The following is a 26,090-nucleotide window of genomic DNA, read 5'->3' as shown; positions in this document are numbered from 1 at the left end:
GTAACCACTGTAACATGGTATGTACAAATATCCTGAACTTGATTGGGAAAGGTAGAGTGTGACTGACTTCAGATCTGATTTGTAACTAAGAGGACAACGGGACCCCACCTAAAAGCCAAATTCGGAGTGGTCTCTGGCTTCTCTCACATGTGGTTAAGGAGCTCTAAATAAAGACAGATTTGCACCACTGAACACAGGACTCAGACTCCTCTTTAAAATCCCTCTCCAATACTTACTTAATCAAAACAAAAGTTGAAAAAACATTGTCCTGATAGTTCAGCATGAGTAAAGGGCAGTAAATTCAGAACGTTACACATAGAAATCCCTTATAGCAAAACTGTTTCACACGGACTTGCTTTGTCTGGTTACCCAACTACATACTGTAACTAGGCCACTTAGTACTTAAATGTGCAAATGCCAAGCATCATTTTGAATGTTAATTTATATGCTCTCTCTGGGTAATCGTAGGGAGAAGCAGCTTTTGATAATGGATAAACTTCACTAAGAACTGTGAATGCCCATGGCCTGATGTCATAGTAATGCCAACTGTAGAGTACACAAGAATGCACTCTTTGCCTCCATTATTCTTTGAGAAGCTTCATCTCAAATATTCCACATTTCCTATTTTAATTTATATTTGAGTTGATTTTAAAAATAAAACCGGCCACTTTCTGGGGTTCTGTGGCAGAGAATTAACATATTAGCTCTGTCAACACCAATATCCCTCGTAAAGAAATTAATGTAATTTTGTTTTACATTATGTACTACATTTTGTGAAAGAGAAAGAGCCAAACTCCAAGTCTGACTCTACTAACCACTGCAACAAGTATGGGTACTGCAGTTGTTATTAAACACCTGTATAGTAAAGAACAAAGGTTTTAAAAACTGAATTCCTTCTGCTGATCATTACCCAGTAACTCCTACCCAGTAACTCCAGCATCTGCCACTCCTACTAAAATGTTGGAATGTGGGAGGTTGCTTACAATGACCCCATTGGATAGATGATACACACTACATCAGTTCTTACATAAATTGGCACTTAGCCACTTGGAAAGCAACTAACATGATCCTACTATGGTCAAGAGGAAGGAGGAGGAAAAAAGATCTACAATCGAAGATCAATAACAGAGAAAATGTTAGAACCAAAGTGTAAAGAATGTATTACCCAGTAACTCCTGCATCTGCCACTCCTACTAAAATGTTGGAATGTGGGAGGTTGCTTACAATGACCCCATTGGATAGGTGATACACACTACATCAGTTCTTACATAAATTGGCACTTAGCCGCTTGGAAAGCAACTAACATGATCCTACTATGGTCAAGAGGAAGGAGGAGGAAAAAAGATCTACAATCGAAGATCAATAACAGAGAAAATGTTAGAACCAAAGTGTAAAGAATGTGAAAATCGGACATTTAAGAAAGAATGGTAAAACTGGGCAGGGACAACATGGACTTATGAAAGGAAAATCATATGACAAACTTGGGAGTTTGAGGTAACTTGCAAAATTGAAAAAGGAATATCAGTAGGCAAAGTGCAATTGAATTTTCAGATTGTTTTTGATCCCACACAGAATATTTGTTAAATTAAATGAGATTGGGGGAAATAAAAATTATGGATTTAGAATTGGTTAACAAGCAGAAAGCAAAACACAGCTAAAAACTGATCTAAGGATGACTGATTGTTACTTAATGTTTCACTGGTAGACAAGCAGGAGGCTGGAAGAACACAACAAGCCAGCCAGCATCCACCTCCTGATGCTGCCTGGCTTACTGCGTTCTTCCAGCCTCCTGCAGTTTGGATTCCAGCATCTGCAGTTTTTTTTTTTTGACTCCAACTTGATATTTCCCTGGCTGATGAGTCTGAAACCAGGGGACAAAATCTCTGCATAAGGGGTAGGCTATTTAAGATCAAGATGAGGAGGGATTTCTTCACTCGAGGGGGAGGTGAATCTTCGGAATTTTCTACTTCAGAGAGCCATGGAAGCCTAGTGAGCATGTTCAAGATGGAAAGTGACAGTTTTCTGGAGTCTAATTACAAAATCAAGGATTGTGAGAGAAAGTGGCACGCAGCTAGATGATCTAATTGAGCAGCAAAGCAGGCCCAAATTAGCCGAATGGCCCGTTCCTATAAACATTTTCTAACCTATTCAGTGATACTATTACATACCTCTTATTCAGGTGAGACTTGTGCCTGGGACTCCACCGAGGAACATTACCACCACACAAGAGCCTCAAAGCCCCTCTTCACATATACTAGGTAAACAAACCAAATTACACGACATTCAAAAACAAATACCTGTCCACCGCCAATTCCCATGCCACAGTTATTCAGACGTAGCTCCTGCAATGTGTAACACACTTCACTCTTCAATAAGATTTCAATGCTCCGAATTCCATCTGGTCCAAATGCATTGTCACTTAGATCCAGTAGTGTCAGCTGAGCTCCTGCACTCATCAGTGCATCACCCAGCGATATCTTGTTAGAATTAAGAAACAAATAATAAGAGGTTAGAAATTGAGCACAGATATCTTGAGAAGCTCTCATGAATGCTGCAACAAGCAAGTGCCTGGAGTGTCAGAAGGAGGAGAGGGAATATGATGTCTTTCTCACCCAGGTGACACCATCAGCAGTGGACCATCACAACTGACATCAAACCCATCAGAACCAGCAATCTGGCCCAGGGTGGGGGTTTGGCAGCTAGAAGAATTGTGCAGTGCAGTACAGGAACAGGCCCTTTGGCCCATCATGAGGAAAACTGAAGAATGCTACATCTCCAGGCTCTTACATCCTGCATCCTATGCGACTTCATAAGATGTATGGCAGAAATAGCAGATGCATAGGTGCAATCATTCATTTTTCCCAAGATTCTGCAAAGGTCCCAACAGATTGTAAAACTACAATGGTTAGAAATAGTTCAAAGGTGTTTTACTAAATTGACAGTTTTCTCATGAAGAAGGGTTGGGAGGACTGGGCTGTTTTTACTAGTGCGAAGAGGAGGAGTGAAGTGTGACTTAATTGAAGTCTAAAAGATTCTGAATGGTCTTGACAACGTGGATGCAGAAATTATGCTTCCTCCAGTGGGTCAGTCAACTAGGGTGTACCATTTAAAAGTTAGGAGTTGTCCTTTTTGGACAGAAACTAAGGTATTCTTTCTCTCTCTCTATTTCCAAATCATGGTGGTTCACAAATTTTTGGTGGTGTTCCAAAGCCTTTGTCCTTCTAAATAAATTGTCAGAAGTTTAGAAGTCGCCATCAAGGATCCCAAAGCAAGTTATTACACTACCTTGAAGGCGGTACACACAGCAGACATAGCATACAACAATGGCTAATTTAAACTTCAAGGATGAATGTAAGTTTTTTTCCAGGACTATGACCAATAATGGAAAGTTACTGCTGTTTTCAGCTTCAAGAAAAACAGTCCAACCATTTTCTAATAACAACCCTAATTTTTCACTATCGTTGCTTCAAGAACTCAATATTCATCAACAATATCTGTCTCCTTCACTTAGTGACCTTTGTAACTTGTTGTTAATGTGATAGAATTTGTCCTTACCAGAGCATGTGGGATCTCCGAACGCAGTCGGCCGGTGAACATATCGCTCCAGTAGCATTTCTGAGAGGGAGGAGAAGGAAGGGAACAAAAAAACTTCATTTAACAAACAGTCATTATTTTTAATGTAGTGACCATCGGCAAATTGAATTCATTTTTCTGTAGTGTAAGAAATCAGCAACAGCGAATTACAATTTTTTAGGTACTGTGATCACAAACTAAATTGCAGTCAATGCACCAAGGCCAGAAAGTTGCGGAATTAGTTGCACCACCACCTGACCCAAATGGTAGAGAACATCACAAATAGTTATTACCTAGGAACCCATTCAACACGTTATCTCTGTCAAGGCTTTGTATAAAAGTATTTAAGGCTGAGCACACTACCTCACTCTCATTATATCTCCCTTGGATCCCTAGAGTGTGGAGACCAGACATTCAGTCCATCAAGTTCACATTGACCCTCCAAAGAGCGTCCCAATACACCATCCTTACACCACAGAAGGTCAATGCACCTAACCTACATATCTCTAAACACCATGGGTAATTTAGCATGGCCAATCCACCGAACTTGCACATCTTTGGACCTGAGGAGGAAACCAGAGCACCCAGTGGAAACCAATGCAGACACAGGGAGAAAATGCAAAACCTTACACAGTCAGTCACCCAAGGGTGGGATTGAACCCTGGCGCTGAGGCAGCAGTGCTAACCACCGAGTCACCGTACTTCCTTGGTTCAAAACACCTTTCCAATTCTCTCTTGAAAGATGCCCCAGCCATTGTCTGCGAAAAAGCGTACCAGCTCTGACTGATGCCTGTATAGACATTTCTCCTATTATCTGTTCTCAATCTTGATGGCAGCTATAGATTCCTCAGGTGATTCTTCATAAGAAAAAACAAATCAAAAGGGGAGTTATCTAGAAACACTAGAAATTTCAAAAAAATTACAGTAGGGCGGACCTCAGCCTCAGATTGAAGGAGGCCATTTGACCTCTGCTCATGCCAATCAACAACAACTCAACTACATTAATCCCATTTTCCAGCTTTTGACTCACAGCCCTGGACCTATGAAACACAAGTGAATATTTAAATACTTCTTATATGCTGAGATTTTCTGAGTTAGCCATGCTTTTAGGCAGCAAGTTACATGCTTTTAGGCAGCAACCCCAGGTGAAAAAGAAATTCTCAACTCTCCACCCCTTAAGTTAAATCTGTGTTTCTTGGTTATTGACCCCTCTACAATGGAAACCTGCCTATGTATCCACCTCACTATGCACCATATACTATCCCATATGCAGTCTTAACTGCCTTTATTTTCTGCCCTGCTCGCTTCAGAACACATTGAGATTGCTCTGATCTTCAGTACTTTCCAATCATAATGTAATGCCTTGCCTAACTAGCTGTGCTGGATGTAGCTGTAGTGTGGATGTAGGTTTGCTTGCTGAGCTGGAAGGTTTGCCTTCAGACATTTTGTCATCATACGAGGTAACATAATCAGTGAGCCTCCAGTGAAGCACTGGGAGTATGGCCCACTTTCTATTTGCCCATTTGAGGTTCTCTGCGCTGGTGATGTTGATTCCTGTTCTCTCTCTTGGGGTGGTAAATGGGTTCCAAGTCAATGTACTTGTTGTGTGTTCCGGTTGGAATGCCATGCTTCTTGGAATTTTTGTGTGTCTCTCTGTTTGGCTTGTCCTAGGATGGATGTGTTGTCCCAGTCATAGGATACTAGTGAGTGGGTCATGTCTTTTTGTGGCTAGTTGATGTACATGTATCCTGGTGGCTAGTTTTCTGCCTGCTTATCCAATGTAATGTTCGTTACATGCAGTGTTTGTTACAGTTCTTGCAAGGTATTTTGTAAATGGCATTGGTATTGCTTGTCGTCTGTATAGGGTCTTTCATGTTCATTAGCTGCTGTTTTAGTATGTTGGTGGGTTTGTGGGCTATCATGATGCCAAGAGGTCCGAGAGTTCCGGCAGTCATTCCTGAGATGTCTTTGATGTAGGGGAGAGTGGCTAGGGTTTTTGGACGCTTGTTTGGATTTGTTGCTGAGAAATCGGTGGACTGTGTTCATTGGGTACCCGTTCTTTTTGAATACATTGTATAGGTGATTTTCCTCTGCTGCTCATAGTTTGAAGCTCCACATTAGCTGTTCGCTCTACTGCAACATCTGCGACTACACTATTAGAAGAACCAAAGACACACACATCCAAAACAACACCAACTTCATCAGCAAGCTAGTAGACCGACATCTTACCACCCACTTCACCAACAACAAAACCTACAGACAAACCAATAGAACACCCATGGGATCTCCAATATCAGGGTTCTTAGCAGAGGCAGTAATGCAGAGACTCAAACAGCTCTGCCAACCATCCAACCTAAACTTTGGGTCCACTACGTGGATGACATCTTTGTCATCACTAATCAAAACAGATTAGAGGAAACCTTCAAGACCATCAATAATACCGTTACTGGCGTAAAATTCACTAATGGGGAGGAAAACAACAACAAACTGCCCTTCCTAGATGTTGCCGTAGAGCATACAGCCAATGTGGAACTTCAAACTAGTATCTACAGGAAAACAACACACAGGGACCAAATACTAAACTACAGAAGCAATCATCCCAACACCCACAAACGAAGCTGTATTAGAACATTATTTCAATGAGTCACCACACACTGCAGCACAGAGGAACTACAAAGAGCAAAGGAAAATCACCTATACAATGTATTAAAAAAAACAGGTACCCAATTAACACAGTCCGCCAATTTCTCAGCAACAAACCCAAACAAGCAGACTAAACACGCTCAGAAACCCTAGCCACTCTCCCCTTAATCAAAGGCATCTCAGAAATGACTGCCAGACTACTCATATCTCTTGGCATCATGGTAGCCCACAAACCCACCAACACCCTAAAACAGCAGCTAATGAACTTGAAAGACCCTATACAGACAAGCAAAACTAATGTCATTTACAAAATACCTTGCAAGAACTGTAACAAACACTACATTGGACAAACAGGCAGAAAACTAGCCACCAGGATACATGAACATCAACTAGCCACAAATAGATATCACCCACTCTCACTAGTAACCTTACTTACAGATGTGGATGGACACCACTTCCACTGAGGAAACACATCCATCCTAGGACAAGCCAAACAGAAACATCCACGAGAATTCCTAGAAATGTGGTATTCCAACCGGAACTCTATGAACAAACACATGCTCTCTGAGGTGACTTCTTCCACTTGCAAGGGCTCATCTCCAGAACTGCACTCTTATTGCTATGATGTACTTGTTAAATTGTTAAATCCTGGATGCAGTTTAAGAATGTTGTCCGCCCTCTCCCTCCCTACTTTGCACACTAAAATTATCCCAGTTAATACTTAGGCAGTTAAAACCCCCTGTTAGTTTTGTTATTCCTAGACTTCTGAGATTTGGTCGCATATTTAATTCTCTATCTCACCCTGACAGTTTGGGGGCAGACAGTCTATACCCAAAATGGTTTACCTCCTTTTTCTTTACTTCAACTATTTGGCCTCATTTCATAATCTTTCCACGATATTATCCCTCTTCACTTTTGTAATTGATTTCTTGATCAACATCTGTTATTCCTCAGGCTCCTTGCATTAAAATATATTTCATTTAGTCTTGTTTGACTCACTTCCTTCTTATCCAGCCTGTCTTATCTGACTTCCAGACTCGCTTCTTGTTTTAACTCGTTATTCAATCTGTTCCTCTCTCCTCTGAGATATTAGTTTGGATCCCAGGCCCCTGCCAATCTAGTTTAAATGCAAGCAATCAGCGCAAGTTCCCAAAGGATATTCATCCTATTTCTATTTAGATGTAACCCGTCCAACTTGGACAATTCCTATCTTATCCAAAAACTGCTCTAATCCCTCTGAAATCTAAAGTCCTCTATCTTGCATCATCCCTCCAGCCACATTCTTACGTAGAAATGATTATATTTGCAGTCACACTTTTCAATTTTCTATCCAAGTCCCTGAAGTCCATTTGCAGGACCTTGTTTATCTTTCTTCCTAGGTCATTGGTCCTAACATGGTCCACAATCACTGATTGTTCACCCTCCCAATCCAGAGCATGTGGCTGCCATTCAACTGTATCCTTGATCCTGACACTCTGTAGATAGTACACCAACCTGGAGTCACAACTGTGACCAGCTATCTGTTCCCCATACTAATGAATTCCCTATCACAATCATTTTTTTCTCTCTTACTAAGCAGCTCGACCACACACAGTGCTGACCCCTTCTTCTGTCTGATAATTACCCACTCGCCCTCTGCCGGCACTTCATAAGCTGCAGGAGACAGACATTTTGCACCACAAAACCATAGCTGAACATGCATATATCAATGTTCCCATCCCATCTATCAATTCTTGTCTTAGAGTGATAGAGATGTACAGCACAGAAACAGACCCTTCAAACCAACTCATCCATGCCAATCAGATATCCGAACCTATACTTAGAACTTCTGAGGTTCAGGATACTGAACAAATTTCTCACCCCAGTCCAAAATGGCCAATGACTAACCTTATAACAATGACTCTCAAGTCTAAACAGTTCAGGCAGGAAGAGATAACTTCCCAGTCGAGCCCCCTAAGAATCTGTTACCAAACCGTATCAGGTCCTAGTAGTTATTCAGATGCTAATCAGCTGCTGCACAGACTAAGATCACGTTAGATTTGAATGCGCTCATTATAAATGTAGGCACTGAAAAAAATGTTGATGCTGAGGGGCTGCACTATAATGAAGTGGGGAAACAAGGAAAACAAAATTAGAATACCCTAAAAGGGGAAAAAGGGGGTTATAGCAGTACGCTAAAAATAAGTTTACTTGGGCTACGTCTAGTGAATGCATCTCTACCGGTCAAAGAAAGCAGCATTACTGTCCTGTGGCCAACCAGATTATTGAAATTAGATACAAAGAAAGAAATAAAGTGCATCAGATACTGGAAATCAGGTCATAGAGTCATATAGCCATACAGCACAAGAAAACAGACCCTTTGGTTCAAGTTGTCCATGCCGGCCACAGGCAAACGGACTGTCGGCTTTATTTGAAAGGGAGTAGAGTACAAGAATAGGGAAGTCTTGATGAAACCATACAAGGCATGAGTTACATCTATAATATTGTGAACAGTTTCAGTCCCTTCATCTAAAAGGGAAGATATATTGGCATTGCAGGCAGTCCGGAGAAGGTCCACTAAGTTAATTCTGGGTATAGAGGATTATTTCACAAGGATAAGATGAGTAGGGCGAGCCTGTATTCTTTAGAGTTTAGCAGAATGAGAAAAGAGACAATACTGAAACAATATTTGCAGGGAGCTTGACGGAATGGATGTGGAGAGGTTGTGGGGGAGTCTAGGATCAAAGGGCATAATCTTAGGGAAAGAGCTCACCATTTTCATAATCTGAAATTCTTTACCACAGAGAACTGTCATTAAATATATTTCAAGTACAAAGTTCTGCACCTAGGTCATTATGGTGATATGGGCTCAAAATGTTAACTCTCTCCGTAGATAATGCCTGACCCGCTGAGCGCTTATTTCCAATATTGTATTTTTAATGTAGATTTTCAATATAGGTAGCACTTAGTTCAAAGCTTCACAAACACCCTTGAAGTATCGTCCTTACTCTTGTAGGTAAAAACGAACAACTTTCTTCGTCTCATTAGTGGAGCCATTCTTGAATCAGTTTTTTTCTGGTATTAGTTCACGGAAAACTATGACACAAAGTGAGCCCCTATTCTCCATTGAATCATGGCAGCTCCTTTGCATCTCTCCAAGATAGTTTAGCATATCATCCAAAAGGCATCTGTGAATGACATCTTCCTCATTCTTCTAATATCAGTATGGACCTATTGGGCCAAATAGCTGATTTCTGTGCTCTAAATATTACTATATAAACAACATAATATGAATTAAAACCAAGAACTGCAGATGCAGGAAATCTGAAACAAAAACATCGTTGGAGAACCTCAGCAGGAGTGGCACACCTGTGGAGAGAGTAGAGTCAATGTTTCAGATCCAGCAACACTTGTTCAGAACATCAATTCTGTTTTTGTAACATGAATTGTTCTTCAACACAGTTAATTCCAACAAATCAACTTTCTGTCATTGTTTAGTTTTTAGCTTCTGCTGATCTGAATCTACAGGCCAAGCCATGCTAATCTGAGAATATTTACATTTGGCATGCAAAAGATAGAACACAACTTGTTTCTATTTGTGCTAGCTAAAGGAGTTCACAGGAAGCCATTATTATTCACTGGAATAATTATTGTTGCTGATAAAATACACTAAAACCTCAAAGAAAGTAAAACCATACCTGCAGCTCCTTTTTATTTGACAGACTTTTGGCAATAGCTTTAGCAGCTTCCACGCCAATTGTGTTTCCTTCTAGGCGTAACGCTTGCAGGTGTTCAAATTTCTCAATCTCTTCAATAATCTCAGCAGCTGGGCAAAAGGAGAAAAATGACATTAAGAAACTGATACTACCCAGTTAATAAAAATGTCACCAATGTATCTTTCCTCTCTAGTCTACAGAATAATCCAGTATTCTTTAGTGTAATGACCCTATTACGCTTATCATGAATGCTAAGCCTTCCATACTTTAAAATGTGCCCATTAGTTTCATATGAAACTGAACAACTCTAAAATATCAGTACTGTTATAATATCATGCTCTATATCAAAAATTTCAAACTGGTTTAACAGGAAGGCATGAACCTGGAGAACTAAGTAACTGTGAGACAACTCATGTCATGCTACATATTTGCCAGAAAGGTTTTGTATGACATTTTGCACAACATAGCTCAATACCCTTCAATTCTTTTGTTAGTCAAAATTCTATCCTTTTTTGCTTTAAAGTTATTCTTAATAACTGCCAAAAATAATTCCATAAACTCACAAAAACACTCTGCTTTATCTCCAGCTTAAAAGGAGACCCTTTGTTTTTAGGCTACACCCCTGCATTTCTCCCACAAGGGAGCATAGTCTTTCAGCATTCACGGTCAAGATCCATCAGCATTTGACATTGAACAACATAAGCATCTCTCAAGCTTTTAAAATCCAATAGATGCAGGCCTAAACTACCCAACCTTTCTTCATAAACTAACTCTTCCATCCCAGGAATCATTCAAATGAGCCTATTCTACTCTGCTTCCAGCGCCACTATGCTCTTTCTTAAACAAGACTTAATAGTACAGAGTACTCCGGATATGGTCACACTCAATGCCCTGCACAAATGTAGCAAAACTTCCCAACTTCTTTATTACATTCCCTTGCAATAGGTGCTAACATTCCATTCACCTTCTTAATCACCTGCTGTTTTGTCAAACTAACTTTGTGATTCACATATTAGGACACCCTGATTCCATGACACCTGTGTTCTGCAATTTCTCGAATTAAATATTACACTGTTTTTCTCTCCTTCTTACCATAGTGGATAAGTTCAAAACTTTTCTGGCTAATCTCTTGAACAACTTAAAATATTTGCATCTGGAAGAGTCACTTGATTGCATAATCAAGTCAAAGAAAATTAAAACATCTTTATAATCTATCCAAATCTTAAATCTGCATTCAAAGCCTTGTGCTGTTTTCCTCTTCTGAAAATTCAAGATGCCCTTAGATTTCAATTTTTTCCCAGTAACTTAATCCTGAAGTCTGTAGTAAATCTAAACTGCATTTTCTACAAGGCCAATAGACCTTTCCTCAGCTTTGGTGTCCAAGACGGCTCAAAGTTCCCTAGGTGAGGTCTAACCATAAAGTGGGGCTGGAAAAGCACAGTCTGTCAGGCAGCATTTGAGGAGCAGGAGAGTCAACGTTTCGAGCATCAGGAATGTGGGGGAGAGGGCCAAGAGATAAATGGGAGAGAGGTGGGATGGGGTGAGAAAGTAGCTGGGAATGTGATAGCTAGACTAAGGTGGTGGGTAATGGTGATAGGGCGGAGCAGAGGGTAGAGCAGATAAGTGGGAAGGAAGATGGACAAGTAGGACAGTTCAAGAGGGCAGTACCAAGGTTGAACCACAGCTATGTAACTACAGCATGGCTCCTTTGCCTGTAATTATTCTGAAATCAACTTGTTCAGACATGAAAGGATACCCAAAAAAGAATGGATTTGAATCCAGGCCTTCTGGTTTACGGGACTCCAGCACCGCATCACACAAGCACACCTCTGCCCTCTGCACCATTCCCCAGCTACCCATTTGTACTCTATATTATTCTAGGTATGAAGAATATTTTCTATACCTGTTGATATTTTAATTATCATGGTTCTAGACCTCTGCTGTTTATTAATTTTATTACAAACTTCCAGCAATTTCCTTCTTTCTTTCCATTACTCAATATCCCGAAACACCTGATATATAGTAGACATGATCCTAATTCAATGCAATCCACATAAGATTCTGATTCACATACCAGCTTCAGCTGTGTCAAGTTTTAGGACACGACCTTTGAAACTCAGCTCTCCCCCACCCACTTGAGTCTTTGCAAGGGCATCTGCCAGCTGAGAGATATCCTCAGAAGCCATCTCCTAACACCTGGTGAAAAACAGAAGACATTTTAAACAGTCCATCACATAGGTTTCAAAGCAATAAAGTCATCACACGATAAACTGGTTCAACTGGTATATTTAAGTTGTCAGGAGTATATCATTTGCAGGAGGTATTTTTCCAGCTTCACTACATAATGAAAAATGACTGTAGTGTTTGTGATAATCCCCAATTGAAAAATAATGGTCATTACCCATTAACACTTATTTAATAATTCCACGGAGATTTATCACATCTCAGCTGATAATCTTTAGAGACAACTTTTACCTCCGCAACTGTTCAGTCTCCCACGGAGAGACATTTTCTGCTCTGCCATACCCAAGATTGAAGTGCTCCATAATTAAGAAAAATCCACTTTGCCGGATAAATATCCCAATTCAACACTTTCACAAAGCCTGTACTTTGAATTTATTTGAACAAAGTGTCAAGCCTACACTACCACCTCAAAACAGATTTGTGCTGCAGACCAACAGGAAGTGCTCGTTTTCCCAACAGTCTAAGCATTACATTTTCCAAAAGCCAAGAGAGGAGCTTCCAAGGAATGGTGGATTAAAATGACATACACTGTAACTCAAACTGAGGACGATCAGGCATGTCCTCAACTGCACACTTTCCAATTAACAGCTACGGGAATTTATTGTTTTTAATTCCTTTACCTGCAGTCAAAACATCTCCAAATTCCCAGTGATCTACCCCAGCCACTGACCCTTCCTCTTACGTACATGTTGATTTTCAACTTCACCTCCCCAGCACCTTCTCAATCTCTCCATTATTTGGCTACATCTTGACTAAGTGCTATTTATTCCAGTTGAAGATTAGGAAGACTGAAGTTGTTGGCATTAGATCCCAACATAAACTCAGTTTCTTTTCTGGGCAACCTACTCGAAGTGAACCAGGCTGCTAACAACTGCAGCATCCTAATCAACCTGGGGCTACATTTTCAACTGCATATACTTTCCATCACATAACTGTACTTCTTGTGGCACAATAATACAGGAGTTTAAAAAGATAGGCATCTTGTCTGGCCACCCATTGTGCACATTATTCACCGCATCTCCAAATAGAATGCTCATCCCATGTTTAAGTCCCTCAATAAACTTACTAGTCGCTAATCTCTTCCATACCTACAACTCATTTCGGAACCTGCAGCCTTGTGAACTCTCTCTGCCCACTGCTATCCATTAATAGTTGTGCCTTTCACTACCTAAACTTCGTGTTCTAAAATTCCCTCTCCTTCCCACTCCTTCTTAAATGCTTTCTGTAAAAGACAGACTTTGACTAGACTGAGCCTCATTATCTAACTCTGCACTCACTTTCTTTAAGATTATACCTTGATCAAATGCTGGAGATCATGTTTAGGTATTAAAAGGTGCTACAAAGTTATGGCCAATACTTATTTGAAGAACACAAGTTAGTTCAATTATAGTTCACTGAAACACTTCAGTTCCAGAATTAAGACAAGGAAAGCTATGAGTAACAAATGTTCTCCTTCTGCTTTCCTGTCTGCCTGTACAGCAAACTGACCGTACTTACAGCATTTTAGACATTTGTGTTAATTTATGGAAATCAGCACATGCTTTACCTTCCAACAGTGCTTGCCTTGCTTCCTCTTCCACTAGTTTCATTCTATAACTGGCAAGAAATTAGGTTGAACAGAGTAAAGCAGTTCTTAATTTTCAACACAAACAATATTTGCTAAATAATCAGTTGAGGAATATGGTCCCACAGGTTCTGGCAATTCTTTAGTATCTGAACCAAGTGATGATCTTTCTGGAACACACAATAAGCACTGTTTTCTCAACTAACCTTGTGGAATACCATGTCTAATCCCAATTTTATACCCAAATGACATCCACACAGACAATTTCCTGCAGAAATTAACAGGCAATAGGCAGAAGTAAAATTTCTTTATCTTTCCCTAGCCAAATGGTTCAGAGAATAATTGTAACTGAATACCACCTCACCCACCATTGCCCCGCATTGAATTGCGTTATTTATACAGAACTTATAGCAAATTGTATCTTACGATCTTATACTCCTGAAGAAGAAGCAGCGCTTTGAAAGCTAGTGCTTCCAAATAAATGTCTTGGACTATAACCCGATGTTGTGTGATTTTTGACTTTGTACATCCCAGTCCAACACCAGCGTCTCCAAATCAGAGTTAGGAAAGGTATGATAACAAGGGTGAGATCACTCCATACAGTACTTCAAGGATTTCATGACTGTTCACTACACTATATTTTTATCTGCAAGATGCCTATCATGTTGGGGAGGTACTTTAGAAATTGGAAACAAAAGAATGAAAGCATACAAGGTACCAATAAGATTTAATCACACCATTTGCAGTTATCTTGTAACAATTCCATAAGTTGCCCCAGTTTGATTTTCTTAAGAACAAACAGACATGCATCTTTTTGAATTGTCATTACTGCTAATGCAATTAGTTTTCAATTTACAGACAAAATAAGGGTGCTTTAAGACTAGTGTCTGCTGGGAAGAAATATTTGACAGGACATCAGAAGAATTCCAATCCCTCCTTGAGTAGTGCCATGAGACCTTCTATGTCCTGCAGACTAAGCAGCGGACCCTGGTTTAAAACCTCAGCTGAAAGTGAGCAAGCAAAACAACTAAACCCACCATAACTGGAGTGAACTGAAAGGAAGATGAACAGATTCTGAGATTTAGAAAGAAAATTGCATGCTGAAGAGCCACATGTTTAAACAGGTATTGGATTTTTATTTGGATGAGCTGAAGCTGAGAAGATTGAGTACAGGAAATTGGTCAGAAAAACATTCAAAAGTTCAAGGTTGACAAAGACAAAGAGTTTAAGTATCACAAAGACACAAATTTACAATAAAGTGCTTCACAGTCCACAAAGCAAGAGTGTGTGAACAGAAAAAAATGTAATATGTAAACCAAAAATGTTATTGCATAATATTCAACTGCTTCCATGAGTGCTACAGTGTCAAACCTATAATCACATATTTTAATCTATTTTTCTAGTTTTTTTTGTAAATTTATTAGTTTTTTTTACTTTACAAAAATAAAATTACTGAAAATAAAATCACAAATATCAGTATAATATAAAGAAAAAAAACACAAATTACAATACAACTATCTATTAACCTACTCTATAATACAAAGCAAACCCTAAAACTGTGCAAAGCAACACCAAAAAAAAAAAAGAAAAGCAAGAAAACAAACAAAAAAACCCACAAAATACAGAACAGCTATGCTCGGCGCAAGGCTCCCAGACAAAGGAATGGGAACATTGTATACATACCCGTATTAACTCGGGAGACCCCCTCCAGGGCCCAGGGCTTGACAAATCTAATCATCCTGGTTAAACAAACACCCTAGTTAAGATAACTGATAAATCTGTATTCAAATAACTCAAATAGGGCTGCCATGTCCGATAAAAATTGTCTGTTGTGTGGTGCACTACGTTTGTGAAAAAGTCCAACGGAATGTGATCCATAATTAATTTCTGCCATCCCAGCAAGCCCGGCGGGTTCTCAGACACCCAGTTCATCAGAATATTCTTCCGTGCACGGTATGCAACAATATCAAATAGTTTCTTCCCACACCTGTCTAAGGATGGTAAATTCGGTAGACCTAAGAGGAGAGATATCGGGTCTACTTTGATTTCAGTCCTCAATACCCTCCCTATCTCTCCCACTACAGGGCTCCAATAAACACGGAGCCTGTGGCATGTCCAGAGGCAATGGGTGAGAGTACCTACACTTATTTTACATTTGGGGCACACTGAAGATGCCCCTTTTTTAAACTTCGCCAGAAGTTCTGGTGCCAGATGAGCCCTGTGCAGAACTTTTTTTTTATAATATATTTTTATTAAGAAAAAATAGATTTTTAAATATTACAACAAATACAAAACAATACAATTCAAAACAGTACAAAAATAGTACAATACTAAACCCAAATAATAAAAGCGAAGTCTTGGATAAACAACCCTCTCTGTGACGCATCGCCCTCCATGCCTTAACTGTACTCATGACAATGGGGTTCCGGCAGTGGTCCATAACTGTCCTCATCTTATCCGTGAACAATAGGTTAATAAGAGGACACTTTGCTTAGGAGGCCTCAATATCCAGCCATATTGAGTTTGGATCATTACCTACCCAATCACAGACAAAGGACAGCAGGGAACTCAATTGAAACCTTCTGATGTCTGGGAAATCAACTCCTCCCCCTCCTTGAGGCAACTGCAATTTGGTAAGTTTGATGCGGGGCCGCCCACGATGCCAAACAAAGGATGCAAACCACCCCGTAAGCTTCTGTAGCGTTGACCTGGGAAACATTATGGGGAGCATATGCATGGGATAAAGCAAACGAGGAAGAACATCATTTTAATGAGAGATATTTGGCCCAGCCATGAAATTGGAAGAGCCTCCCATCTCTGGAGATCTCGCCTAATATTGTCGAGCAAGTGAGCAAAGTTAGTCCGAAATAACAGATCAAACTTGGGGGTAACAAAAATGCCTAGGTACCAGAACCCTGCCCGTGACCACTTAAAAGGAACTTAGAGCCACCTTCAACTTCTGGCATATCCTTAAGGTTCCCCAAAGGCATAGCCTCCAATTTTGCAAAGTTAATCTTACATCCTGAAATAGCCCCAAATGAATTGATACATTGCATCAAACGGGGTACGGAGATCATCGGGTTTGATAAAAACAGAAGGACATCATCCGCATACGGCGTAACCTTGTGTGCCCTCGATCCCACTTCCGGAGCAGTTATGTGGACGTTTTGACGAATGGCCTCTGCAGAGGCTCCATCACCAACGTAAACAACAATGGTGAGAGGGGGCAGCCTTGCTGAATACCCCGACCAATCGTAAAATTCCCAGACTTCCCCCTGTTGGTGATGACCGTGGCCAGAGGACGGCGATATAAAACCTCCATCCACCTAGCAAAGAACAGTTTGGGTCGGGTGGAGTCTAAGACATAAAAAAGGTACGGCCATGCCACCCGGTCAAATGCTTTCTCTGCATCTAAGGAAATCACCAACCCCTGAATCGATCGTTGCTGACAAACTTGGACCACATTCAGCAACATTCTAATATTATTAGAGGACCTACGGCCCCTTACAAAGCCTGTCTGGTCCTCTTTAATAATATGGGGCAACACTCTTTCCAATCCCAGTGCCAGAATCTTGGACAGAATTTTGAAGTCTGAATTTGAGAGAGATATAGGCCTGTATGAGGCACAATCCTCAGGAACCTTCCCTTTCTTAAGAATTAAGGAAATATTAGCTTCTCTCAAAGATGGTGGTAGGCGTTCATGCATATAGGAGTGATTGTACATCTCCAACATCGGCCCTGACAGAATCCCTATAAAACTTACCCGAAAGACCATCAGGGCCAGGCGCTTTTCAACTCTGAAGTTGCCTAGCTGCCTCCTGTATTTCCTGAACTGTCGTCATGGGGGCATTAAGGAGAGAGGCCTGTTCCAAGGTTATCCGTGGGAGGTCCAGGTTCTTAAAAAAGGTCTCCATTTTAGCACTCCTGTCTTTGCAATCTTTAGACCGATACAATTCAGAGTAAAAGCTCAGAAAAGCCTCATTAATCTTTTTAGCATTGTATGTAAGGACCCCAGTCCTGTCTCTGATTGCAGTAATGGATTGGGGAGCACGCTTTTTCCTGGTCAGGTATGCTAAATACTTCCCTGGCCTATCCTCATATTCGAACACCCTCTGCCTAGCAAAAGCAAGTTCTTTCTTTGCATTTTATGTCAGTATTGAATTCAAGGCAGCCCGAAGGGCCGTGACCCGCTGTAGCTTTGTCACCGAAGGCCACGCAAATGTGCTGCCTCCACGGCTTTCAACCGCGTCTCAAGTAGACGCTGCTGTTCCTCCTCCTGTCATTTCCGGCTAGCCGAATAGGAAATAGCTAATCCCCTAGCAAAGGCCTTAGCAGTCTCCCATAACATGGATGGACTACTAGCCGTGCCTGAGTTGATAGTCAAGAATTCCTGAAACTCCTTCAAAAAGCATTCCACAAATTTGGAATCCTTACAGAGAAAAGGGTCCAAATGCCAGTGCCGCAAACCTAGCCCTTCACTCTTAGCTTTAACCTCCAAATATACTGCCGCTTGATCAGAGATAGCTATATTCCCAATTTTAAAATCCATAATCGAATCCAGAAGGGCCGGGGAGAGCCAGAAAGCGGTCAATGCTCGTGTGACATTTATGTGGGTTTGGAAAAAAAAGGTGAAGTCCCTGCCGGTAGGGTGAAGACATCTCCAAATATCCACCAGCCCCAACTCCTCGCATATGTCAACCACCTGCTTGGCCAGTGAAGAAAAAGTTGGAGGCCCACAAAGCATCCTGTCCACTGTCAGATCCAAAAGACAATTAAAATCCCCCCCATACTAATGTGCCATGTTCTAAAAGCACTCAATTTAGAGAAAACACTAATCAAAAATTTTAGGGGATGCACCGGAGTACAGTAGACGTTTAAATGCCATATTCCTCCCCATGTATCAGGGCCTTAAGTATCACAAACCGTCCCTGCTCATCTTTCACCTGCTCTAACAATGTGAACGGAAGATTTTTCTGAATAAGTACTGCCACTGCCCTACTTTTAGTAGTAAAGGATGAAAAGAATACCTGGTCATAACCCCCCGTTGTAATTTCAGGTGTGCCCCATCATCAAGATGGGTTTCCTGCAACAAAGCGATATCAGCCCTTTCCCTCTTAAGGCTAGAAAGCATTTTTTTTTCTTTTAATAGGCGAATGGCTTCCCTTAATGTTCCAGGTGCATCACTTAATAAGACACTTAGCCATATCCCTTTTCAGACACCCATGAACCCTTCAGAGGGAGAACCCTGCTTACAAAGCCCCGAGCATAAATAAAGACTCATAGAATCGAAAAACTATATATACAAAAACTACTCTATCATAACTATAAACAACTATTACTGCCATGGATGGACTACTACCGTGCCTGAGTTGATAGTCAAGAATTCCTGAAACTCCTTCAAAAAGCATTCCACAAATTTGGAATCCTTACAGAGAAAAGGGTCCAAATGCCAGTGCCGCAAACCTAGCCCTTCACTCTTAGCTTTAACCTCCAAATATACTGCCGCTTGATCAGAGATAGCTATATTCCCAATTTTAAAATCCATAATCGAATCCAGAAGGGCCGGGGAGAGCCAGAAAGAGGTCAATCCTCGTGTGACATTTATGTGGGTTTGGAAAAAAAAGGTGATGTCCCTGCCGGTAGGGTGAAGACATCTCCAAATATCCACCAGCCCCAACTCCTCGCATAAGTCAACCACCTGCTTGGCCAGTGAAGAAAAAGTTGGAGGCCCACAAAGCATCCTGTCCACTGTCAGATCCAAAAGACAATTAAAATCCCCCCCATGCTAATGTGCCGTGTTCTAAAAGCACTCAATTTAGAGAAAGCACTAATCAAAAATTTAAGGGGATGCACCGGAGTACAGTAGACGTTTGAATGCCATATTCCTCCCCATGTATCAGGGCCTTAAGTATCACAAACCGTCCCTGCTCATCTTTCACCTGCTCTAATAACGTTAACGGAAGATTTTTCTGAATAAGTACTGCCGCTCCCCTACTTTTAGTAGTAAAGGATGAAAAGAATACCTGGTCATAACCCCCCGTTGTAATTTCAGGAGTGCCCCATCATCAAGATGGGTTTCCTGCAACAAAGCAATATCAGCCCTTTCCCTCTTAAGGCTAGAAAGCATTTTTTTTTAAATAGGCGAATGACTTCCCTTAATGTTCCAGGTGCATCACTTAATAAGACACTTAGCCATATCCCTTTTCAGACACCCTTGAACCCTTCAGAGGGAGAACCCGACTTACAAAGCCCCAAGCATAAATAAAGACTCAGAATCGAAAAACTATATATACAAAAACTACTCTATCATAACTATTAAACAACTATTACTACCAAAAAACTACAAAGAATACCAACTATAGAACCTTGAATGGAAGACTCTTCCCTGTGCCCATAGGGGGCACTCACTCTACCCATCCCCTCCTTCACAGCTCTTTCAAACCTGGACTATGCCCCAGCCTTAGGCCAGAAAAAAAAACAAGGAGATGATCCTTAAATCAAAAGACAGTCAGGATGAGCACTCCACCCATCCCTGGCTTCATGTCACCCCTACTTGTGACTAAAAGAGAAGCAGAACAAAAAAAAAGGGACAGAGACAACAAAGAACATCCACAAAATTTCCCATCAGAAAACCCAGTTATTAAAAAAAATAGGAACAACTTATTCCAAAGTCTTTTCCCCCCTTTCCAAAAAGGAAATTATTAGGGAGAAAGAAAGGAATTAAAAAAAAAGGGAAAACATAGGGAAAATAGAAAAGAGAACAAACATCAACCACATTCTTCAGGCCAATCCGTCTATTTTAAAGTGTCCACAAAGGTTTTAGTCTTATCCACCGAGTCAAATGTATAAACTGAGTCCTCGTGGCTGAAACGAAGTACTGCGGGGTATCTCGTGGAGTACTGGATGCCCAGGTTCCTCAGCCTCTTTTTATAACTTCATCGAAGGACTTCCTCTTTCAGATTACAGCCGTTGAGAAATCCTGGAAAAACATGATTTTTGACCCTTTGTACAGCAGCACCTGAGGACCTTTTCCCAGGGATCTGGAAGCTATGACTTTTTGCCTGTCCTTCTATGAATGGAAGTGCACTAGGACCAGGTGGGGGTGCTGCACCGGCCCTGACCTGTGCACTGTAACCTGATACGCCCTTTCAATGAAGTCTGCTGGACTCGATATGAAGGCCCAAAACTTTGGCAGCCAGTTTTCAAAGAAACTGACTGGCTGCTCACCTTCCGGGAGATTTATCGAGGTCGTCGATTGGTTTTGCAAGCCCCACAACACCTGGATCCAACACCTGGTTGAGGACTGGATGAGGACTGCATCACAGCTTCTGAGGCCTTAGTTCAACCCTCCACCTCTTCCAGCCTCTCCCAGAGGCCCTGGATCTCCTGCACGTGCTTCTGCAGCACAGATGCAAAAGGTTGCACCTGGACACTCATCTCCCCATGGATTTCCTCAATCACAGTCGCAACTTTCCTCTCCATTGCCGCAGCCAAGTCTGTCAGGTCCCCGGGGGGTTCAGGAGAGGCTGCTGTTGCTGCAGTCTCTGGTGTTGTAGGTGCTGCAGGGGAGTGTCCTCCTTCCTGCTGTTTGCTTGCTCCTTTTCCCTTTGGCATCCTTCCCACTCCCACATATTAACAAATATGTGTTCTGTAAGGTTTTAAACTAATATTTCCACCCATAAGTTGGCCAGGCATGGCAAAAAACACCGGTATGCCTTTACTGTTAGGCAGAGCTGTCCACAGCAGTTCCACAGAATCGCCACCATCTTGCCGAGTCCATTTTTCTAGTTTTAACAGGTAAAAATAACTCAAAATGGAAAATTGCAGCCAAACTGGAAGCCATTTAACTTCTACCTGCTCCATCATTTAATGAGATGATTGGTCTGCAATGCAAATCCAGACACATTCCTTTGTCCCATGACACTGAAGACCTTGCTAAACAAAGGCCTATGAATGATTTAAGTTAAAATCATAGAGTCATAGAGATGTACAGCATGGAAACAGACACTTCGGTCCAAAACGTCCATGCCGACCAGATATCCCAACCCAATTTAGTCCCACCTGCCAGCACTTGGCCCATATCCCTCCAAACCCTTCCTATCCATATACCCATCCAAATGCCTTTTAAATGTTGCAATTGTAGCAGCCTCCATCACTTCCTCTGGCAACTCATTCCATACATGTACCACCCTCTGTGAAAAAGTTGCCCCTTCGGTCTTTAATATCTTTCCCCTCTCACTCTAAACCTATGCCCTCAAGTTCTGGACTCCCAACCCCAGGGAAAAGATTTTGTCTATTTATCCTATCCATGCCCCTCATAATTTTGTAAACTTCTTTATGATTACCCCTCAGCCTCAGACGCTCCAAGAAGGCATTCGACAAGGTTCCCCATGGGAGACTGGTGAGCAAGGTTAGATCTCATGGAATACAGTAACTACTAGCCATTTGGATACAGAACTGGCTCAAAAGGTAGAAGACAGAGGGTGGTAGTGGAGGGTTGTTTTTCAGACTGGACGCCTGTGACCATGTTGACTATTCCTTATAAGTCCTTGCCTTTCCAAATACATGTACATCCTGTCCCTCAGGATTCCCTCCAACAACTTGCCCACCACAGACGTCAGGCTCACTGGATTATAGTTCCCTGGCTTGTCTTTACCGCCCTTCTTAAACAGTGGCACCACGGTAGCCAACCTCCAGTCTCCGGCACCTCACCTGTGACTATCGATGATACACATATCTCAGCGAGAGGCCTAGCAATCACTTCCCTAGTTTCCCACAGAGTTCTAGGGTACACCTGATCAGGTCCTAGAGATTTATCCACCTTTATATATTTCAAGACATCCAGCACTTCCTCCTCTGTAATTTCGCAAGATGTCACCATCTCCCTACTTTCTCCTTACTTTCTATACCTTCCATATCCTTTTCCACATTAAATACTGATCCAAAAATACTCATTTAGTATCGCCCCATTTTCTGCCGCTACTTACAAAGGCTGCCTTGCTGATCTTGGAGGGGCCCTATACTTTCCCTAGTTACCCTATTGTTCTTACTGGATTTATAAAAACCCTTTGGTTTCTCCTTAATTCTATTTGCCAAAGCTATTTCATGTCCCCTTTTTGCCCTCCTGATTTCCCTCTTAAGGTGTACTCCTACTGCCTTTATACTCTAAGGATTCACTTAATCTATCCTGTCTATACCTGATATATGCTTCCTTCATTTTCTTAACCAAATCTTCAATTTCTTTAGTCATCAGCATCCCTATACCTACCAGCCTTTCCTTTCACCCTAACAGGAATATAATCTCTCTGGATTCTCGCTATCTTATTTCTGAAGGCTTCCCATTTTCCAGCTTAATAGATCTTGATCATCAACTGCCACCTGCAGGAGTTCTAAACTCCTAACACCTTTTGCTTTGACATTTCCTAATTTCACTCCTGTAGGGTCTGCTCTAATTTTCAGATTATGTCTCCCATACCAGCAGAAATAGTTTCTCTGCATTTCCCCCACTACCTTAAACTTCGATCAAATCCTCTTAATATTCAAAACTTCAGGAAATATGGCCTTAGTTTAACCCTTGAAGTTCACAGACTATTTAATTAAAACACTTTGTACAGACCAATATAGTCTTTTTCAAAGACCAATATCATCTTCCTAAAAAGTGTGGTGCCCACGGTATTCCAGGTGAACACCACTTTTATATACTGAAGTCACTGTCACTGGTCCATGCGACAAATTCGACCTCGCCAACTCCATCTCTCTTCCAAATAACCAAGGCATTGGCAATTTTTGTCATGCTATTTGAGCTCTCAATGAGTTTTCAAACATATATCTGAGCTGGTGCCAAGACCACTCATTGTCATCTCCACAACATCTCCCAGCTCTGCTCCTGCCTCAGCTCTTCTGAAGTTTTCATCCATGTGTTCATTTACTCCACATTTCTGGTCACTTTCTCACATTCTATTCTGCACAAACCAGAGGTTGATCAAAGGTCTGTATCTGTAGTCACACTGCGTTTTGTTCACCTACCATCTAAACTCAACGTGGCTTTGTCCCCTCCCAAATCTCTAATCTTTAGCCTTATAACCCTCCACGATGTGCGCTGTCTTCTAACGTTGGACTCGAGCATCCACATTTTAGTTTTAATGCTTCTTCTTAGGTTCTTTGGGATGTTCCACTTCAGTTTCCTTAACTTTTTTCTTCCGTGTCAATCCAATACTGGATCCACAAACCCTGCCATAGGATGGGCCAGGTGACATTTGCTGAAGGAAATGGGTGAGCATTTGATTTTTTGAATATTCCTCCACTATTTGTGATTAGCTTCCATCTAGGCCTGTCAGAGATGGAATGGATGGCACGTGCGTGGCTTCCCACTTTGGACAGTCTTGGGGAATAAGTTTCCATGAGTGGGTCAGGACATCATATTTCAGAGAGGCTTTCAGGAAGTCTTCAAAGCACTTGTGTCAAAACTCACAGTAGAGGGTTTGTTCTGAAAGTGGTGTCAGGCACATAGACGGTGAGTTCCACCCAATGCAGCCGACTCACTATAATCAGTGTCTCGAAGTTGGCTTGAGCACATTAATATTGGAGCAGCTACCCAGCCAGTGGATTTGCAGAGAAATCACTGGTGATATTTCTCAAAGCGTTTGCTGTACACGGTCTACATCTCAGACAAACATGAGAGCTGATGACAACTGCCTATTGAACCAAGAGCCTGGGCATCAGGTTTGAGGTCTTTATGATCAAAAAGTCTATTCCTCAGTCACAGGCTATGTTGACATGTTGGAGTTGATGCATTAATATAACATTAATCACAGTATTGTCCTTACCTTCTGCTATCTAGGTGACAGCTCTATAATTTTCCTCTTAACCACTCTGCCTTACTACCTCACTCTACACCTTTAAAATACTCCTTAAAACTATTTATTTGACCAAATTTTTGGTCATCTGGCCGATTATCTCTCATGGCTCTCATACAAAGTCTATATAAAGTTTCTTTGAATACCATATTATGATAAAAGATACAACAGACAAGTTTGTTACTGTTCTAAGCCCTTTACCTCTATAGAAATCTTTTTGGGTTCATTGTTGTACTTGTTCCCTTGGGAGGCAATAGCCTAGTGGTATTATTGCTGAACTTTTAATTGAGAGGCACAGATAATGTTCTGAGAACCAAGGTTCAAATCCCACTGAACACCCAGCACACGAGTGTGGTGGAGTTGATTGGTTTATGATTTTAAAAACATACCAGTTCCCTCAAAGTCAAAAACGTGGTGCTGGGAAAGCACAACAGATCAGGCAGCATCTGAGCAGGAGAGTCAACTTTTCAGGCATAAGCCCTTCATCAGGAATGTCCCCTCAAGTCTCTTTGGACTTGTGCTAATTTTTCAACCATTCTACCACTATCCATAGTGAATGGCTCACATGCCTACACTGAACTTAATCTGTCATGCTTTTAAGCCATTCAGCATTTTACATTTCCATCTACACTGCTTACAGTGCTGCCTTATCTTTGTGAACCCATCAGTAATTCAGAGTTTGCATGGAATACTCAGTATGCTATCCTTTTAATCTAATAGGTTCCACCCTGTCAACCTACCCCCACCCCCATCGCAGAATACTCTAGCTTTTAATGAGCGCATCTCTCAATTCTTCTAAACTAACCTTCCTGGCATTGGCTGGTGTGCTCATTGGAAATCGTAATGAAACAAAAATCGTCCACTGAAGTCACTTTGCGACATGATTGCGTGGTGTGATATGGCTTCTAATGTTCCAGTAGTCTGCACCAGCTACCAGGGAGCACAATAACGTGTGTTAACATCCAACTTAACCTGACTCACAGTGAAGACTAATCCCGGTGAGAGAAGGGCACATACACACGTCACCCCACTGTGACTCATACCTTCACTACATGTAGCCCACACAAGAATCGGGAAACGGGGTGGGAAATGTTTTATACATATTTTTAAAAATAAATTACAACCCGATTTATATTGATAAAATCATCAAAAAGAAATACGCTTGCCCTTGACATCCCTCCAAAATTAGGGATCAAAATGTTTCCCCATCAGATGGAATTATTACTGACGAAATAAAATTACTTGACAATTATCACTACCGAAACACGTTGCTCCGGTTATTGTCAGTTATCTGATTAACAGATATTTTTGCTGTTAAACGACAACATTAACTAACTGGCAGACATTACTTCGCCTACACTTCCGTTCAATTGAAGAACATGAAAAAATTAAACCTAAAACAGAATTTAAAATTACCAGAAAAAGATTGAGTTCGAGTCTGCCGGCTCCGCACGCCAATTTTCTTTTGAGTTAATGGCGGTCAAATGTTTTTCAAACCAGCCTCTAGCAAGTTCC

General features: G+C 41.2%; 1 protein-coding gene across 6 annotated transcripts in view; it reads right to left on the bottom strand.

Moving 5' to 3' along the window:
• The window catches only part of rangap1b (Ran GTPase activating protein 1b), a 57,718-nt gene extending 31,628 nt beyond the window's left edge, over positions 1–26,090 (bottom strand). For 3 of the 6 annotated variants that reach the window (XM_043679893.1, XM_043679898.1, XM_043679899.1), the window contains exons 1-5: positions 25,992–26,090; positions 11,986–12,107; positions 9,894–10,021; positions 3,556–3,615; positions 2,298–2,477 (exon numbers count right to left, since the gene is read on the bottom strand). In XM_043679893.1, coding sequence (XP_043535828.1) covers positions 2,298–2,477; positions 3,556–3,615; positions 9,894–10,021; positions 11,986–12,097 — 480 coding nt within the window. In that variant the 5' untranslated portion in view covers positions 12,098–12,107; positions 25,992–26,090. Of the gene's footprint in view, positions 1–2,297; positions 2,478–3,555; positions 3,616–9,893; positions 10,022–11,985; positions 12,108–13,701; positions 13,752–25,380; positions 25,506–25,991 lie in introns of all 6 variants that reach the window. The other 3 variants (XM_043679895.1, XM_043679897.1, XM_043679894.1) reach the window with 3 other exon arrangements.

The sequence above is a fragment of the Chiloscyllium plagiosum genome, chromosome 39 (assembly GCF_004010195.1).
Source record: "Chiloscyllium plagiosum isolate BGI_BamShark_2017 chromosome 39, ASM401019v2, whole genome shotgun sequence".
NCBI classification, from domain to species: Eukaryota; Metazoa; Chordata; class Chondrichthyes; order Orectolobiformes; family Hemiscylliidae; genus Chiloscyllium; species Chiloscyllium plagiosum.
This window is presented reverse-complemented; position numbering and strand designations above follow the sequence as displayed.